Source organism: Bubalus kerabau, chromosome 20, assembly GCF_029407905.1.
Source record: "Bubalus kerabau isolate K-KA32 ecotype Philippines breed swamp buffalo chromosome 20, PCC_UOA_SB_1v2, whole genome shotgun sequence".
NCBI classification, from domain to species: Eukaryota; Metazoa; Chordata; class Mammalia; order Artiodactyla; family Bovidae; genus Bubalus; species Bubalus kerabau.
In genome coordinates, this window is record NC_073643.1 from 58,385,834 (window position 1) to 58,404,411 (window position 18,578).

Sequence of the window (18,578 nt, forward strand, 5' to 3'; positions counted from 1 at the left end):
CGGTAGGGGCATTCCACAAATGAAAAGCATTATGGCAACCCATTTAAAAAGAACGCTGTCCTACCAAGAACGACAATGCAGAAGACACAAGCATACATCATCTGGTCCTGAATTCCCCTAAACTACGCCTGGGAAAAATATTTTAATGAAAAACTCATACTTTACATTACAGACAGTCAGCCTGATTTCAGCAATTACAGGAAAGGAACAGGAATCTCTCTCAACATGAAAGCTGTGAATTCACTCACCTGTTTAGATACTAACACTCACTGATATGAAGATGAACAATTACTCTATATTAGTAACTACACAGATTAACTCAATGTTTACCATCCTGACCCATTTGTTTTATAGCGTAAGGACATTAATGTACAAGGTACAGACATGTAGTATTGATTCCTATTAGGCCAGGAGGAATTTGACTCCTATTAGGCCAGGAGGAATCGTGTGCTTCTGAAAATTAAACTGGAGCTCAGAAATTTCCTCCTGTCCCTTTAAGTCATTACCTTATTTAAAAATCACCCCATTAAATCAGGAGCTTGGGATGAACACACACCCACTGCTCTGTATAAGACAGATAATGAACAAGGACCTAGTGTATAGCACAGGGAATTCTACTCAATATTCTGTGATAACCTATATGAAAAAAAAATCTAAAAAGTAAAGAATATATGTGTATGCGTATCAATCGCTTTGCTGTACACCTGAAACCAACACAACATTGTAAATCAACTGCACTCCCACTGAAAAAAAAAAATCACTCCAAACCTTGCATGGTAAAACGGAGGGCCTTTTCGATACAGCACTGCAAAGGAAAAAGAAAATGTATGACCACTCGAAATCAAAGTCTCATTTTATTACTTGATGAAGTGCTTTCTATCCTCAAAGGGACACGAACACCTGGTGCTCCGCACATGGGTGATCTGCAGCACTCCCTCTGGTCTAGTTTCAAAACCCAAACTATTTTTTCCCAGAACAGAATGCAATTAGCAAAGCAAATCTGTTGTCGAGACCCTAACATCCTCGTCCCACCCGCACCCCACAAATGAACCCCAAATTCAAGCAAGATAGGGCGCAGCCATCTGCCCACCAAACCTGTCTGCTCCTTCTCCTGACACGTGAGAGACCCGTCTCAGCCTCCCGAGCACCCGGCTGGGCATAACTGGGCATCATGGGCCCTTCTGGGCTGGCCCTGAAGCCCTCGCAGACACCAAGCCTGTGCCTGTCGCTTTCTGAAGCCGCGTGAAGCCCGTGGGGCCACATGAAGAAGCCAGGCTCCTGCAGCCCCTTTGGGAGTTGGTGCAACCACCATCTGGATACCAGCTTTGGATTTCACAGGAACAGAATTAACTTCAAATGCTCGCTAAGCCCCTGAAATTTGGGGCAACCATAGCTGCAGGCATTACCTTAACTAACACAATTATATCCATGAGCTCTTGGAAAAACCAAGGCAGAAAAGCTTTGTTTCCTTGAGGAACTGATAGAACTTTTCCTTCTGGGCCACATCGATCCTGTAGTTACTCACATTTCCCTTTGGCTCCAGCACCATGAGGTCAGAATGGGTGAAAGACCCTACTGATGATACAGTAACTCTCCACCTCTACTTCCCATGGTTGTATTTCCTTATTGTGAACAGACTTCCGATTTAAATCATAGTTAAATTATTTGGCAAGTCAGCTCAAATTCACTGGGTAAGGGTCCAAACGGAAGTAAACATCTAAACACCCATTTCTCAACTTCTGGGCTGTGGTGCGGTGGAAGGAGGCCCCCTACTGGGATAAGGCTGAGCTCGGGGCTCTCCGCTCCCAGTTGTGGGGCTCTAAGCACGTCATTAGCTTCTCTGAGCCTCGGTCCCCCGAGCCATAAAATGAAGACATGGAGGGAAATTAAGATCTCCTCCAGTTCTCAAATGCCATTATCTCTGATCAGTTACACGCCCTTCACGGGTAAGACTCAACTGGAAGATGACACAGCTTAAAAGAAAGTCTGACCCCCTACTTCGGGCCCCTCGGATGCCTGACTACGATGGAGGTACATCTTAGGGGTTAGAAGCATGAACACAGCATCAGTCAGACCCCTGTTCAAGGCTCAGCAGTGCCGAGACCACACGATGACAGCCGTGTTCCAATCTCCTTATGGGAATCGGGGAAAATAATGTAGGTGGGGGTGCTCGAAAAGTTTCCTGTGATAACAGTCATTATCGTAGTAACAGTGCATCCAGAGCGAAAAAAGGAAAGAGTTTTACAGAAATGCCTCCAAGTAGAAAAGATGAAAACTTCAGAAGTCTAAGGGATACTAGGTATTTAAAATAAAGTCTGAAGGAACACAGAGAAGAGAGGATGCGACGTGTGGAATGAATGGTGGAGGGCAATAACTGGTGAAAATGGTGACAAGGGCAATAATTAATTCGGGGAACCACTGTATCTCCTGGGGTACCAGATATTCAGTCTCACTCTATAAACACTTGTGAACTACAAAAGGGAAAATGCAGACATCTGACAACAACCAGCTTAGCAAACAAGTGGCTTCACCAGCAGCAGGACAACCTGACATCATCCACTCCTGGACGTGGCCCCTAAGGACACACATCACCCATGCCGGCTGAAAACTGGTGAGCCTGAGCCTAACCACGAGGAAGTGATCAGACCTGCCCAGACTGTGGGACATCCTACAGGACTTCACAAGTCGAAGTCACAGAAAACTAGCAGGTGGAGGGGCTCTTAGATGGAGAGAGACTGAAGAGACTGCCGTACTGGTTGAATGGCGGCCCCCAAAGACACGTCTGCATCCCAATCCCGGGAATGTGATCCTGTTGGGAAGAAGGAACTTTGCCGAGACCGAGCGACACAGCCACTTGCCAAGGAACGCCTGGCGCCACCGGAACCTGGACGGGGGGAGGGGCGGAGGGGGCGTGGCCCCGCCCACACCATGGTTTGAGGATGGGCCCCAGTTTGTGGTCATTTCTCATGGCCTCCCTAGGAAACTATAAGACGGATAAATGCTCTGTGTGATAAATGAACCTCGAGTGGAGCCTGTCAAAAAAAAAAAAAAAATCAGAACCCAAACAGCCACAGAAGACACTGTGGGGACAAGCGGGAAACTGAAAAGATGGACTGAATACTTAGATGATGCTAATGAATAACTCCAATTTCTCTTAGGTATTATATGGTGTTATAAAATGGCAACCCACTCCAGTATTCTTGCCTGGAAAATCCCAGGGATGGAGGAGCCTGGTAGGCTACAGTCCATGGGGTCACAAAGAGTCGGACACAACTGAGCGACTTCACTTTCATAATTACAGAGGAGAATCTTCTCAGGAGCTGTGTCCAAAACCACTTATGAATTAATAGGGATTAGATGTACAAATGTGGACGATGTTAACAAAAACACAGTCAGTAGGAAAAACAAGCCAAGAGGGCGGCTTAGGAAAGGACTGGAGGAGATGGGATGAAGGCACTCCTCCCTGCCGGGTGAGGGCATGGGGGCCCTGGTGCCTCTCCCCGGGGCAGAGCCAGCTGCCAGCTCTCCATGACACGTGATGGTTCTCTGGGCTCTGGGCATCCTGTCTACTGGCTTCCCACGGCTCCCATATTTTGTCCAATTTGCAACTTCTAATTTGCAGGGAGCTGTGAAATCACGTGACCAAACAGTCAACGTGAATCCAAAACTGAAATGGGTGGGAAGGAGGCTCAGGAGTAACTAGAACTCTGGGTTAAGGCCACCAGCAACTGCATGTCTAGGACAAAAATAAAAATCCTGAAGTTGGTTTTTGGCTTTCTGGCTGGCAACACTACTTAGCTATGGTGGGAACTACATGGAACTGAGACATAAAGAGCCCTAATCTCTGTACTTACCAACTGTGCTTAAAACTCAACATTAAAAAAACTAATATCAAGCATCTGGTCCCATAATTTCATGGCAAATAGGAAGGGAAAAACTGGAAACAGTTTTAGATAGACAGCGATAGATTTTATCTTCTTGGGCTCCCAAAATCACTGTAGACAGTGACTACAGCCATGAAATTAAAAGATGCTTGCTCCTTGGAAGAAAAGCTATGATAAACCTAGACAGAATATTAAAAAGCAGAGACATCGCTTTGCTGACAAAGGTCCGTCTAGTCAAAGCTATGGCTTTTCCAGTAGTCATGTATGGATGTGAGAGTCAGACCTTAAGGAAGGCAGAGCATCGAAGAATTGCTGCTTTTGAACCATAGTTCTGGAGAACCGAGACTCTTGTCCTTTGGACTGCAAGGAGATCAAACCAGTCAACCCTAAAAGAAATCAACCCTGAATATTCATTGAAAGGACGGATTCATTGAAACACTTTGGCTACCCGATGTGAAGAGCCGACTCATTAGAAAACACCCTGATGCTGGGAAAGACTGAAGGCAGGAGGAGAAGGGGGCAACAGAGGATGAGACAGTTGGATAGCATCACTGACTCAATGGACATGAATGTGAGCAAACTCTGGGAGATAGTAAAGGACAGGGAAGCCTGGCGCACTGCAGTCCACGGGGTCGCAAAGCGCTGGACACGACTGAATGACTGAACGACAACAACCAGCTGTGGGACCCTTGGTGACTGCCCTGACCCTCTGAAACCTCAGTTTCCTCGGCTGTAGGAGGAGGTGAGCGCCACAAGCCTCATGGAGCGTGAAGATGAAACGAGATGGGAGGAGAAAAGCAACAGGCAAGCTGATGGTGGCCATGGAGCCGGCAGCCAAGGCGCTTTGTGGGGGGTGGGGATATGTGTGTGAGGAAGGGCGCTTTGCGGGGGTTGGGGGTGTGGTGAGGAGGGGCTCTCGCGGGGGGATGGGGACGTGTAAGGAGGGGCGCTCGCGGGGGGATGAGGATGTGGTGAGGAAGGGCTCTCGCGTGGCTCCTGGCCTGGCTGTCTGCCGTGGGCACTCACAGTCAAGCGGCCGGGCAGCTGCGCCTGACCTGAGGTCGTGTTGCCCGTTCCACGTGCTGCTGCTGGAGTGAAACTGGACTCACAGGACTTAGTCCAGGGAAGAGTCTCCCTGAGTTTTACAGCGGCCCTCTGTCGTGAGTCCCTGCCTCTGTGAGCAGGAACAGCTGTGAAGGGAGCGTGCCTGGGTGTTACCTGTGCGGCAGCTCTAGCGTATGTGTGGTCTCGCACCGCCAGCCTTCCAAAGGAAAACAGCAGTGTTAGACACGGGCAGCACCCTGCTGCTGCGCCTGGGGCGGGGGCCAAGGTCGGGGGGCCACACCCCTCACCGCTGGCCAGCACAGCTCCCAGACTCTGGCCTGAAGACGCCCTTCCTGGCGCTGCTGGGCCAGGACCTGGGCTCACAGTAACCACACGAGCATCTCCAAGTGCATAAAACACCCCCCAGCAGGGCAAAGGCCTTGGGAAGCTGGGAAACAGCAGTGGATGGATTTTCCTCCTTTTTAAAAAGTCTGTCCGTCTGTCCACCCTTTCATCCATCCTTATAAGGCTGTTTATTTTTAAATGAGCAAGTTCTCTCTACTCATCCTCCACAAAGATGACTTGAGTACGGAAAGCACATGCGATAAGGTATGCTTACACCACACTCGACAGAGGCCCTGCCCCTGAAATTTTGTTTTTACTTTTTATCCAGATGTTGCTTTATAAATATGATGGTATCCATGTTACATGATGAGTGACCGGAAGCTGAGAGGCACAGTAACCTTTCTGAGGTCACACAGGCAGCAAGACACTGAGCTGGCTGCGAGCCCCAAAGGCTCTCTCCGTCACCCCGCCGCCTCTGAGTGCGTCACTGTGGCCTTGTTGGCTGGAAAATCCCACTCATGTTTCACCCATTCACCAAGCGCACTGGCCAAGGCCTGCCGAGTGTGCAGTCTGGGCGGCTGCTCTTCCCTGGAGAGGAGGAGGGTAGGCGGGAGCCAGTGATGTCCAGGCCACAGGCTCACCTCATTTAAGTGCCATGACCTGTGGGTGATTCTGCAAGCTAAGCTCGAGGTCATCCTGATCATTCATGTGGTGATCCAGAGTTAGGACATCTGTACCTGAAACCCAGGCCCGGAAGAAACAACAGGAGCCTTTATCTTGGAGGGGTGGGCGCTCCTTAGCGTTATATATATTGCTGACCCACTTTGAGAATTTAATGAAAGCAGAAGGGGGTGGCACAGGATGGGATTGTTAGACAGCATCACTGACTCAAGGGACATGAATCTGAGCAGATTCCAGGACAGTGAAGGACAGGGGAACCTGGTGTGCTGCAGTCCGTGGGCTCGCAGAGTCGGACATGACTCAGAGCTGAACAACCACCATCACCCATTCTTGACGCAGAAAAACGCACCTATTTACAAACATGCAATTTTGAATAAAATTCTGGGGGGGGGGTGCCTGGTGCCCCTCGAATATCATCTTATGATTCTAGGTTAAGCACACTTGATTTAAAAGACTGAACTGGCTTTCTTTGTGCATTAACAAGGAAAGGCTCAAAAATACATGGAACAGTACATGATCGAGCCCATAGACCTCAGGGGCCATGACGTCATAGGAGTCCTCTCAAACACCTCGACATCTTTGTTCGCACCTCACATGCAATTCTCAAGAGCTCCCAGGAAGCACCCACTGGGCGGATGTGGCGAAGCTTCAGGGGCTTATCAGGAGCAGCAGTGCTGGAGGGCAGCGGCCCCCAAACGTTTTGGCACCGCAGGCTGGTTCCGTGGAGGACAGTTTTTCCATGGACCGGTGGGGTCTGGGGATGACTCACGTACATCACATCCTTCTACCATCATTACATCGGCCCCACCTCAGGTCACCAGGCGTTCGATCCTGGAGGCTGGGGACCCCTGCGGTAGGGAATCCCAAGGACCTTCGCCCACTTGCTCAGGCCTAGTGATGCAACCACCCCCCGGCAAGAGGGTGCCTCGAGGCTCTCCTGGGCTCCAGAATCGTTCATCCTCACAGTATCTTCCCCCCTCCCCCCAACTCCCAGTTGACTTACTGTGTCCAAAACACAAATCCAAGAATCTAGGTGTGACCCTGAACTCCTCTCCTCCCCCAGACCCTACTTCCTATTCCATCTGCAAGGCTGGTCAGGTCAGCTTCCCTGACTCCTCTCTCTGCTTCCACCTTTTGCTCCCCTTGTCCCACCCTAACCCCACCATCTATTAGTAAGAAAGCAAAGGTCCTATTGAATCGAGTCATTAAATATAAGTCACTCCTTTGCTTGAGATCCTCTCAGACTTCCAATAGGCAGAATAACATCCCAAGTCTGTGCCAGGGCCCACGTGATCTCCCCCAGCCTGACTCTCCCCAGGGACGGACCCCGGAGCTCTGGACGCACTGAAACCTGCCGGACTCGTTCCTGCCTCGGGGCCTTTGTGCCTCTGCAAAGGGTTACTCCCCTGGGCCCCGGGGTTCTTCCCCACACTCTCAGGGGACCTGTTCCTTCACTGGGGTTGCACTTGAGTTGTTGGTGTCTGGGGCACATCTTTTCAGAGTCTTCTCCCAACCATCTACCTTCCTTTTACTCTCTGTCCCTTTATTCCACTTTATTTTTCTCAGTACCCTGAAATTACAGTGCGTATTTCTACGTCTGCTTGCTTGTCCCCCTCCCAGCATGTAAGGAGCATGCCCACCCAGGCAGCTCCTGGGTGTTCCTGGCACCTAAGAAGATCTGGCTCACATGACACCCTCAGCAATATTCTGGTGAACGAGGTGCCTGCCAGGCCCCAACTCCTTCCTTTAAATAAAGAGCAGGGAGGCAGTGCCGTATCCAAGTTTCTAAGAGCCTGGGTTCCAGCATTCAGAGTGCAGTACTCTGATACTCGCCCTGGAAACTTTAAGGGGCAGGTGACCCTTTCTATCACAACTGCAGCGTCCTTATCAGAAAAATGAGGCTCGAGAGCACCAGTCTCGTACAACTGCTGTTAGGATTAAATGAGGTCATGAATGTCAAATGCCTGGCGCTCAGTGAGGGCTCAAGAAATAATCGCTGTACTATCATCACCGGTATACCATGATTATTAGTGGTAACTGCACACTCCAGTCCTCTTGCCTGGAAAATCCCATGGACGGAGGAGCCTGGTGGGTTGCTGTCTATGGGGTCGCACAGAGTCGGACACGACTAAAGCGACTTAGCAGCAGCACATAATTTGCCAAACGAAACTCTCCCAGAAGACAAGGGACCGCCCTTCATCACAGGATCACAAACTAATGAGAGGTGGGGGTGGGGGGGACTGTGGACTCTCTTTTAAGATCTCAGAGCAGACAAGAGGAAAAAACATACCCTCCACCCTCATCCAAACATTCTTATCTAAGCCAGGAGGAGGACAGCACCTCAGGAAAAAACAGCAACCACACACAACCGATTCGATGTTCGCCCCGGGATCTGACCCGGACCCTAAGCCTGGTTCACGTGCCTGCGAGGCCAAGGAATCACTTACGCAAATCTGTTCCGTACTTAAGTCCGGGCTTGGGCACCCAGCCCTTGCTGCGGAAGTGATGGTATGCCATGTAGGTCGTCCTGAACGTGGGCTGAACTGTGGAGAAAGCGTTCCAGAGCTTCATGATCGTTAAAGGCTCCTGTGGTTGGTGGGAGAAGACCAGGCATTACTCACTATGCGTGTACCCACCGGTCACCTGGCCAGCGCATCAACAGCATCTCTACCAAATGTGAGCTGAAGATGGTGCCCACGATGAAGGGCTTTAGCTGGAAGATACAGACCCAAGATGTTTAGTGTGGCGGCTGCCAGGCACTCCCCTGAACTGCCATAAACACACACTGAGTTTCAAAGACTTCGTACGCAAAAGAGAATGCAAACTTCATATGCAAAAGAGAAGCAGTTTAAATATGTCGGGTTAAGACTATCTCAGTAGTCTTAAATATGTTCGGTTAAATAAACTATGTAAATCAATTTCAGCTGACTAAAAATAAAAAAAGCCTTTTCAATGTGGCTACTAGAAAATTAAAAATTATGCATGAGGCTCTCGTGTGAGGCTCCCATCATATTTCTACTGGACAGCACAGTCACAGAGGACCTGGGCGAAGCGCCCCCGAGACAGGCCCCCTGGAGACAGGGAGCAGCCAGGTGAGGGCAGGGGGGGCAGTGGACAGGGTGCTGGGAGAGAACAGCCCAGCCAGAGGAACGGGGCCGGGCCGGGGGACCACCAAAGCCGAGGGCGCATGTTCCAGCATGTAGAGACCCTGATGGGTAGCTACAGTATGGTGGGCCACGTTCAGAAATGCAAAAAGTTAATTCTGTAAAAGCCTTAAAAGAAAAGATACTCCATTTAGTCTCTGAAACTAGGTAATTAATCCCACAGCACAAATTAATAATTCAACTGCTTGTTTGAAGGTACCATGAGATAACATTCTCACGTATCAATTCAAAACCACCACACGAAGCACCAGGGAAGTGTGGGAAGCTTCCTGCTTCATTTCAGCCTTGAGTAAAAGGAGCCATTCTTTATTTGGTTTACGGCTCAGTCACTCAATAAGACTTGCTCAGTTTGGCTCCGCCTAAGATCTTAATACTATAAACATGAACTAAAGTTGAGACTTTTTTTCTTCTTTAAAAAAACAACAAAAAACAAAACCCCCAAAACAGTTGTTTCTACAGTAGAAACTCCGTATGGGAGTGGTCTTCAAATCCATCCCCCCACAAAACAAGCAAGAGTCTGGTAGAGAAGGCTGGACTCTGACGTGGACAGCCCACCGCGTTTCAGAGGCTGAGGGTGCTTAGGCAGCCGGCACGTCCTGACGAGTGTTGGCAAGGGCCCAGGGGAGGATGCAGGGTGGGCTGAGAAGGGCCGCCACCTGAGAAAAGGAGTCACCCGCCAGCCACACACCCGTTCCCAAACCACGGGAATACTCGTGAAGATTTATGGGGTTAGAATCTGCTGAGTGATAAGACATGCGCTCCCAAGGACAGAATAAAATACATGTTCTCCTGGCTTCCCTGGTGGCTCAGATGGTAAAGTGTCTGCCTAGAATGCGGGAGACCCAGGTTCAATTCCTGGGTCGGGAAGATCCCCTGGAAAAGGAAATGGCAACCCACTCCAGTATTCTTGCCTGGAAAATCTCATGGATGGAGGAGCCTGGTAGGCTACAATCCATGGGGTCACAAAGAGTTAGACACGACTAAGCAACTTCACTCACTTCTCCCGTCTGATGTTCTGCTTACCTTTTTCACCTTGATTTTAACTTCATATGAGTTTTTTTGAAGAGGTGTTGTATTCACAAGGTCCAAAATTCAAAAAGTACAGATGTGTGTGGTGAACTCTCACCTCCCACCGCCCCCAGCTCCTTCACTGGAAACGGGATTAATGATCTTCCAAGGGCAGCAGGCTACAGCACAATACTGTGGGCTTCGGAGCTGCCCTGGCATCAGTTCAAATGCTAATTCTAACCAGACCAGCTGCGTGACCCTGTGAGTGGCTTGTTTCCTGAGCCTCAGTTACCTCATCTGTAAAACTCTTCACGTGCGGAGGTAAGGCCCAGAAGTACCGTGTGCAAGGGACCTGACTCACAGCCTTCACTGAATCGGGTGCTAAGCACAGGCGGTTTTCGTTTCTGCTGTTAATTTTCAGTACCATTCTCACGGATTTCCTGATCATCAGATAAAGACACTGCTCTTCTCCTAGGATCTGGGAATGAAATTTAGTCTCACAGGGTCAAAGTTGGCTTTTTTTGCCTGAATAGTCCCAATTCAGGATCCAAAGACTAAACTTACAGAAAAGAAATTCAATTCCAGTTTTATCCAGTGAAAGTAGATACACTTGGAGTAAAGCAATAAGAAAAGGATTACAACATGCTTTTGACATCAGGCAATTTTAAGTGGATTGCGTGAATAAAACACCTTACCTTTTCATAGTAAATACTCAGACATCCCAGCGCATAGACCAGGAAGAAGGCCTAAAAACAGGACAAGGAGAAAATGCTCATCAGAAACTGTTCCTTGTTCTCGAAAAACTATTTCACAGATTTCTTTTTGCCTTAAATATCAATGACTGTCCTTTGCACCATCCAATTGGTCACTTACTTTTAAACATAAATGGTTCATTCAAATTTCAAGGGGGTAAATAGGAATGTCACAGAATAGTTTAAAATCAGTGGGAAAAAAACCAACACTTTTATGAAATTTTCCATGTATTTTCTCTTTTAAAAAACCACACAGTTAAACTGAAAAACGACATAAAGAGCAATAACAGTAGAAACTTTTGCTCACTGGATTTTCCTCTGTAAAATAACCGGGGGAAAAAATTGTAGAAGAAAAACGAAGAAATTTGTGGAAAGTGAGCAATGCAGACTTGGGCTGACTCACAATCAAATGAGTTTCTTGGTCACTTGCTGTAAAGTGATTTCCTAACAAGTAAACCCCATCTTTCCATTAACTTCATCATATGACACCATGCTTCCCTCACATGGGGATACAAGGGGGAAACGGCAAAGTCAGGCTCAGTTGGGTAAGATGACTTGGACATGGAAATAAAAATAACCTTCTGACAAAAACAAAAGGATGCCCAGCACTGACACGGGAAACAGGCCCTGCTATTTGCTCTGTCTGTAGAAGGGGGCTGGGATTTGAGTTTACACCTGAAAGACTCAGGTGAGGCTGGTGTGCAGTAGACGGTAACTGAAACGGTGGCTCTACATGCTACTTTCTTTGTAAACCTGAGGACGGAAGATGAGGCTTATGATCAAACGACAGGTTCCCTGTCAAGGGCCCTCTGGTGCAGGTGGCAGCAGAAAGGCAGTTCCCTGTCACCCCTCAGGCTGCTGTCCTTGGTGCTGACGGCTGATCAAACGACAGTTACAGGGCCCCCCCCAGCCCCCAAGCTGCTGTCCTTGGTGCTGACGGCTGCTGTCCTCCCTGCCCAGTGTTCAGGACACAAGACCACAGCTGTGAAGGTGCAGGGCCTTCAAGGAGTGGCAAGGCTCTGCTAAGGAAACACCTTCCCGACCCCTCAGAAATCGCCCCAATCCATCCCATCACCACCCTCTCCTGGCCACCTGATGACATTTCTTTTTATAGCAGTGGTCCTTGAGGTGTGGCCAGTCAGAAGATCCTAGGGTCCCCAAGACCCTTGAAGGCGGGCCACAAGGTCAAGACCATTTCCTGAGACTAAGGCTCATTCTCCCCAGAGGCTCTGACACATGCAATACCACAAGAGGCTGAACGGAGCAGCGGATGTGAGAGTCCAGGGTGCTTCTCTTCAGCCTCACCTTACAGTCTTTGCAAAAATGAAAAAACCATGCTATTCTTCTCACTCGACTTGTTTTGCTTTGAAAGAATATAGCTGTTTTTCATAAAAATATTATTTCAGTGGGTTTATTATCATGTAAAATGAGTTAATAAACACAATTAAATTTTCATTTAAATATATAATTAGGTAAACATCAACAGATATAATCCACGTAAGATGCTCCTCAGGGTCCCTTGACAGTTTTTAAGAGAAAAGTGGTTTGATAACTACTTTAGTTCTACCCAGATCCATATCAAGAGCTGCTCTGAAGACCAGCGGGTCTACGGCCATACCACCCTGAATGCACCTGATCTTGTCTGAAGACCAGTGGTCTCCTCCTGCCTGTACTTCTCCAAAGGGCCCCACACTCTGGCCCCACAGCCTCGTCTCTGGGGCAGCCCGAACCACCTTCCCAACACGGGAAGACCCCCTGCTCCCAGGCGCCTGGCTGCATACCTGCCTTCACTGCCTCCAGCCCTGTGACTCTTCCCAGCAGGCTGCTTCACTTCTCTTCTGATGCACTGAGCTCGCTCCTGCCTTGGCCTTTGCAACTGCTGCTCCCACAGCTGGAATCAAAGGTCACTCCTCAGGTAGGTCTTCCCTGACCACCCTGTTTAAGTAATCCCCATTCTGATCGACTTATTATAGATGGGGAGGATCTTGTTCCAGTGGGGTTGGCATTCTTTAGAATTAAGTCATCAGTGTTGAAGGGGCTTGCATAACTTAATCAAGTTACAAGCCATGCTGTGCAGGGCCACCCAAGACGGACGGGTCACAGTGGAGAGTTATGACAAAATGCAGTCCACTGGAGAAGGGAATGGCAAACCACTCTAGTATTCTTGCTGCGAGAACCCCATGAACATGAACAGTATGAAAAAGCAAAAAGATATAACACTGGAAAATGAGCCTCCCAGGTTGGAAGGCATCCAATATGCTACTGGGGAAGAGTGGAGGGCAATTGCTAATAGCTCCGGAAGGAACAAGGAGGCTGAGCCAAAGTGGGTATGTTGCTTAGCCGTGGATGTGTTTGGTGGTGAAAGTAAAGTCCAATGCTGTAAAAAACAATTTGCCTAAGAACCTGGAATGTTAGGCCTGTAAATCAAGGTAAATTGGACCTGGTCAAGCAGGAGATGGTAAGAGTGAACATCAACATCTTAGGAATCAGTGAACTAAAATGGACAGGAACGGGCAAATTTAATTCAGAAGACCATTCTACTGTGGGCAAGAATCCACTAGAAGAAATGGAGGAGCTCTTTGTTAACCAAAGAGTCTGAAATGCAGTACTTGGGTGCAATTTCAAAAACGACAGTATGATCTTGGTTCATTTCTAAGGCAGACCATTCATCATTACACTATATATTCAAGTCTATGCCCCAAGCACTAATGCTGAAGAAGCTGCAGTTGAGTGGTTCTATGAAGACCTACAAGACCTTCTAGAACTAACACCAAAAAAAAGATGTCCTTTTCTTCGTGGGGAATTGGAATGCGAAAGCAGGAAATCAAGAGATACCTGGAATAATAGGCAAGTTTGGCCTTGGAGTACAACATGAAGCAGAGCAAAGGCTAAAAGAGCTTTGCCAAGAGAACGCACTGGTCATAGCAAACACCTTCTTCCAACACAAGAGACGACTCTACACACAGACATCACCGGATGGTCAACACCGAAATCAAACTGATTACATTCTTCACAGCCAAAGATGGAGAAGCTCTGTACAGTCAGTGAAAACAAGACTGGAAGCAGACTGGGGCTCAGATCATCAGCTCCTTATCCCAAAATTCAGGCTTAAATTGAAGAAAGTAGGGAAAACCACTAGGCCATTCAGGTATGATCTAAATCAAATCCCTTATGGTTATACAGTGGAGGCGATGAATAGATTCAAGGGATTAGATCTTGTAGACAGAGTGCCTGAAGAACTATAGACAGAGGTTCACAACACTGCAGGAGGCAGTGACCAAAACCATCCCAAAGAAAAAGAAATGCAAGAAGGCGAAGTGGTTGTCTGAGGGGGCTGTACAAATAGCTGAGGGAAGAAGAGAAGCAAAAAGCAAAGGAGAAAGGGAAAGATATTCCCAAGTGAATGTAGAGTTCCAAAGAATAGCAAGGAGAGATAAAAAGGCCCTCTTTAATGAACAATGCAAAGAAACAGAGAAAAACAATAGAATTGGAAAGACTGGAGATCTCTTCAAGAAAATTGGAGATACCAAGGGAACATTTCATACAAAGATGGGCTTGATAAAGGAGAGAAATGATAAGGATTTAACAGAGGCAGAAGAGATTAAGAAGTGATGGCAAGAATACACAGAAGACTATACAAAAAAGGTCTTAATAACCTGGATAACCACAATGGTGTGGTCACTCACCTGAAGCCAGATATCCTGGAGTGTGAAGTCAAGTGGGCTTTAGGAAGCATAACTGCAAACAAAGCTACTGGAGGTGATGGAATTCCAGCTGAGCTACTTCAAATCCTAAAAGATGATGCTGTGAAAGTGCTGCACTCCATATGCCAGCAAATTTGGAAAACTCAGCAGTGGCCATAGGACTGAAAGAGGTCAGTTTTCATTCCAATCTCAAAGGAGGGCACTGTCAAAGGATGTTCAAACTACCGGATAATTGTGCTCATTTCACGTGCTAGTAAGGTTATGCTCAAAACCCTTCAAGCCAGGCTTCAGCAGTATGTGAACCCAGAACTTACAGATGTACAAGCTGGGATTAGAAAAGGCAGAAGAACCAGGGATCAAATTGCCAACATCCACTGAATCACAGAGAAAGGAAGGGAATTCTAGGAAAACATCTGCTTCATAGACTGTGTGAAAGTCTTTGACTGTGTGGATCACAACAAACTGTGGAAAATTGTTAAAGAGATGGTAATACCAGACCACCTTATCTGCCTCCCAAGAAACCTGTAGGCAGGTCAAGAAGCAATGGTTAGAAACAGACATGGAACAACAGACTGATTCCAAATTGGGAAAAAAGTATGGCAAGGCTGTCTACTGTCACTCTGCTTATTTAACTTATATGCAGAGTACATTATGAGAAATGCTGGACTGTGTGAATCACAAGCTGGAATCAAGATAACTGGGAGAAATATCAATAACCTCAGATATACAGATGATACCATCTAATGGCAGAAAGTAAAGAGGAACTAAAGAGCCTCTTCATGAGAGTGAAAGAGGAGAGTGAAAAAGCTGGCTTAAAACAACATTCAAGAAACTAATAAGATCACGCCATCAGGTCCCATCACTTCATGCAAGCAGAAGGGGGAAAAAGTGGAAAGAGTGACAGATTTCATTTTCTTGGGCTCCAAAATCACTGTGAATGGTGACTGTGGCCATGAAATCAAAGACGCTTGCTCTTTGGAAGGAAAGCTATGACAAATCCAGACAGTGTATTAAAAAGCAAAGACATCACTTTGCCAACAAAGGTCTGTATAGTCAAAGCAATGGTCTTTCCAGTAGTCATGCTGGACCATAAAGGTTGAGCACCAAGGAACTGATGCTTTCCAACTGTGGTGCTAGAGAAGACCCTTGAGAGTCCCTTGGACTGCAAGGGGATCAAACCGATCAATCCTAAAGGAAATCAACCCTGAGTAGTGTTTGGAGGGACTGATGCTGAAGCGCCAACACTTTGGCCACCTGCTGTGAAGAGCCGACTCATTGGAAAAGACCCTGATGCTGGGAAAGACTGAAGGCAGCAGGAGAAGGGGGCAGCAGAGGATGAGATGGTTAAGACAGTGTAACAGACTCAATGGATATAAATGTGAGCAAACTCCAGGAGATAGTAAAGGACAGGGAAGCCTGGCAGTTGCAGTCCACAGGTCTCAAAGAACTGGACACAACTAGGCGGGTGAAGAACAAGTCCAGGGAGGTCTGTGGGGAATGTCGACTTTGTTCCTTGAAATGCCACAGTAAGCCTTTACTTTGGGAGTACTAATAATGATGGATAATAGCTTTCCCTGGTAGCTCAGTCGGTAAAGAATCCACTTGCAGTGCAGGAGACCTGGGTTCAATCCCTGGGTCAGGAAGATCTCCTGGAGAAGGAAAAGGCAACCCACTCCAGTATTCTTGCCTGGAGAATTCCAGGGAGAGAGGAGTCTGACGGGCTACAGTCCACCAGGTTGCAAGAGTCAGACACGACTTAGCAACTAAACCAACCAATATAATGGATGGATAAGCCTAATGATGGTTTTAACGCCATATCACTAGATCTGGTCAGGGCCTAAAGCGTTATTAAGGTGAAAAACAGCTCTCCAAGACAGATGTCTATGCCAGCTTAGCGCTACCATTCTCACAACCTAAGAGCTGCTTTGAATCACCACAGCAGGGCTGCCCATGTTCCTCGTGGGCATTTATGGAAACATGGAAAACTGCACGGTGGTGCTGATAAACAGGGGTGATGCATCCAAGGAAATCGGCCAAAACGGAGCTGGGAAATGGGGCTGGGCTTAACTGGCAGCAGCCTGGAGACTTCTGCCAACATGTCTCTGGAATTTCTTAGGGACCAAGCAGCTTGCAGGAATGAGAACCCCTTCGTCTCCTGTCACTCCAGCATTTCTTCAGCAGGTGTTTGGGAAGCGAGAGCAAGACAGTCAGTGAGAAGCATCAGCGGGTCACCGGGCTGGAGCAGAGGTGGAGCCCCCGGTTCCTGACACGCATCTCGTCCCTTCAGGCTCCACCGGTTTCTGGGCTAATCCCAGACCTCGTACGCGTCCATTGATAAACTGTTACCAAGCACATCACAGACGTCAGGCACCGGGTAGGAGGGCGTGGCACAGGTGCAGCCCACTGCCCACGCTGTGCCCATCACGCCGGACCGCAGTCCCGTCTGTGAGAGGACTTGAGCCACATTCTGCTTCTCTCTGGACTGTTAATACTCAGCCCAGGGCCTGGACACAGAAAGCACCCGGTGAATAATTTTGCTCGACATGAAGTGCAAAGGAAAGGGTTCCAACCAGCCAGTAACGAGCTTGCACAAGTGACAGTGATGATGCCGATGACAGCAACAGCGGGCACCACACTCCCCGGGCACCGCGACACAACACACGCTTCGCTGGGGCCATCACACGCACGATTTAATTCCAGAACACCTTATGCACGAGGTGTTACACGACCCTCATCTCACAGTGCAGACACCCAAGGCTCAGGGAGGCCAAGCAACTAGAGACTGGTGTTCCCAGCACTACCCAACAGAGTGGCCACGTGTGCCTGCTGAGCGTCTGAAACGCGGCAGGCGCAACCGAGGACAGGGGTTTTAATTTTGCTCAATTTTAACTAGTTTATCTAGTCACACGCGGCTGGTGACCACTGTACTCGACAGCGGACTCGGCTGTCTCGTGTGTAGAATGAGTAGACGAAGGGAATAAATCCCAATGTCCTTTCCTGCCGCGAGCTCTTCTGTGTCCCGCTGGCCGCACTGCGGAGGGAGGCACGGGCCAGCAGGAGACACCATCGCTTCTCTGTGAGCACATCTGGGGAATGACCAGCGTGGATGAGCTTAGTGAGCGCGGCTTGAGACCCACAGAGACGCCCAGAGCTGAGCCAGACGCCGCGGGAGCCGTCCAGGCAGGCAGGGGCTCCCCCAGAGAAGGGCACAGCCACAGACACGAGACGGAGGAGGGGCGCCGTCTTCAAATCCGGGTGCAGTACAGACAGAAGCGAAAAAGGAGGTCCTCGAGGCTGTGTGAACACAGGACAGAGGAACCCCAGAGGGAAAACAGGAGGCAGGTTTAGAAACCCGCCTGCACCCACTTTTGAGGCTTCCATAAAGGGGACACGTTAGTAATTCTGCAGAAGGAAACACTTAGAATCCATCCATTCACATAATCAGCTGTCATGACATGACCCGGAGCATACATCACAGTTTACAAAAAGCTGGTGAAGCTCCAGGAATATGCTAAAAACCACTGCACAGGGGATTCCCTGGCGGCTCAGTGGTAAAGAATCTGCCTGCCAATGCAGGAGACAATGGGTTCAACCCCCGGTCCAGGAAGATCCCACATGCCTCGGGGCAACTAAGCCTGTGTGCCCCAGCTACTGAGCCCACGGTCTGCAGCCCGAATGCTCTAGAGCCCACGCTCCACGACAAAAAGAAGCTTCTGCAGAGAGAAGCCTGCACACCACAACTAGAGTGGTCCCTGCTCACCTCAGCTAGAGAAAAGCCCGTGCAGCAGCAAAGACCCAGCACAGCCAAATAAACAAATATACAATCACGTATATGCGTGTGTGTGTGTATATATACACACATATATACGGGCTTCCCTGGTGGCTCAGACAGTTAAGGATCCGCCTGCAATGCGGAAGACCTGGGCTCGATCTCTGGGTCGGGAAGATCCCCTGGAGGAGGGCATGGCAACCCACTCTAGTATTCTTGCCTGGAGA

General features: G+C 48.5%; 1 protein-coding gene across 9 annotated transcripts in view; it reads right to left on the minus strand.

Annotated features, from left to right (window-relative positions):
- The window catches only part of TSEN2 (tRNA splicing endonuclease subunit 2), a 60,145-nt gene that overhangs the window by 22,178 nt on the left and 19,389 nt on the right, over positions 1-18,578 (minus strand). For 7 of the 9 annotated variants that reach the window (XR_008705854.1, XR_008705853.1, XR_008705850.1 and 4 more), the window contains 3 exons: positions 10,822-10,872; positions 8,402-8,540; positions 769-805 (listed from right to left, as the gene is read on the minus strand). Coding sequence is in view for 3 of the 9 variants with exons in the window: in XM_055556941.1 (XP_055412916.1) it covers positions 769-805; positions 8,402-8,540; positions 10,822-10,872 (227 nt within the window). In the remaining 6 variants the exon portion in view is untranslated. Of the gene's footprint in view, positions 1-768; positions 806-6,055; positions 6,304-8,401; positions 8,541-10,821; positions 10,873-13,308; positions 17,877-18,578 lie in introns of those variants that run through there. The other 2 variants (XM_055556943.1, XM_055556942.1) reach the window with 2 other exon arrangements.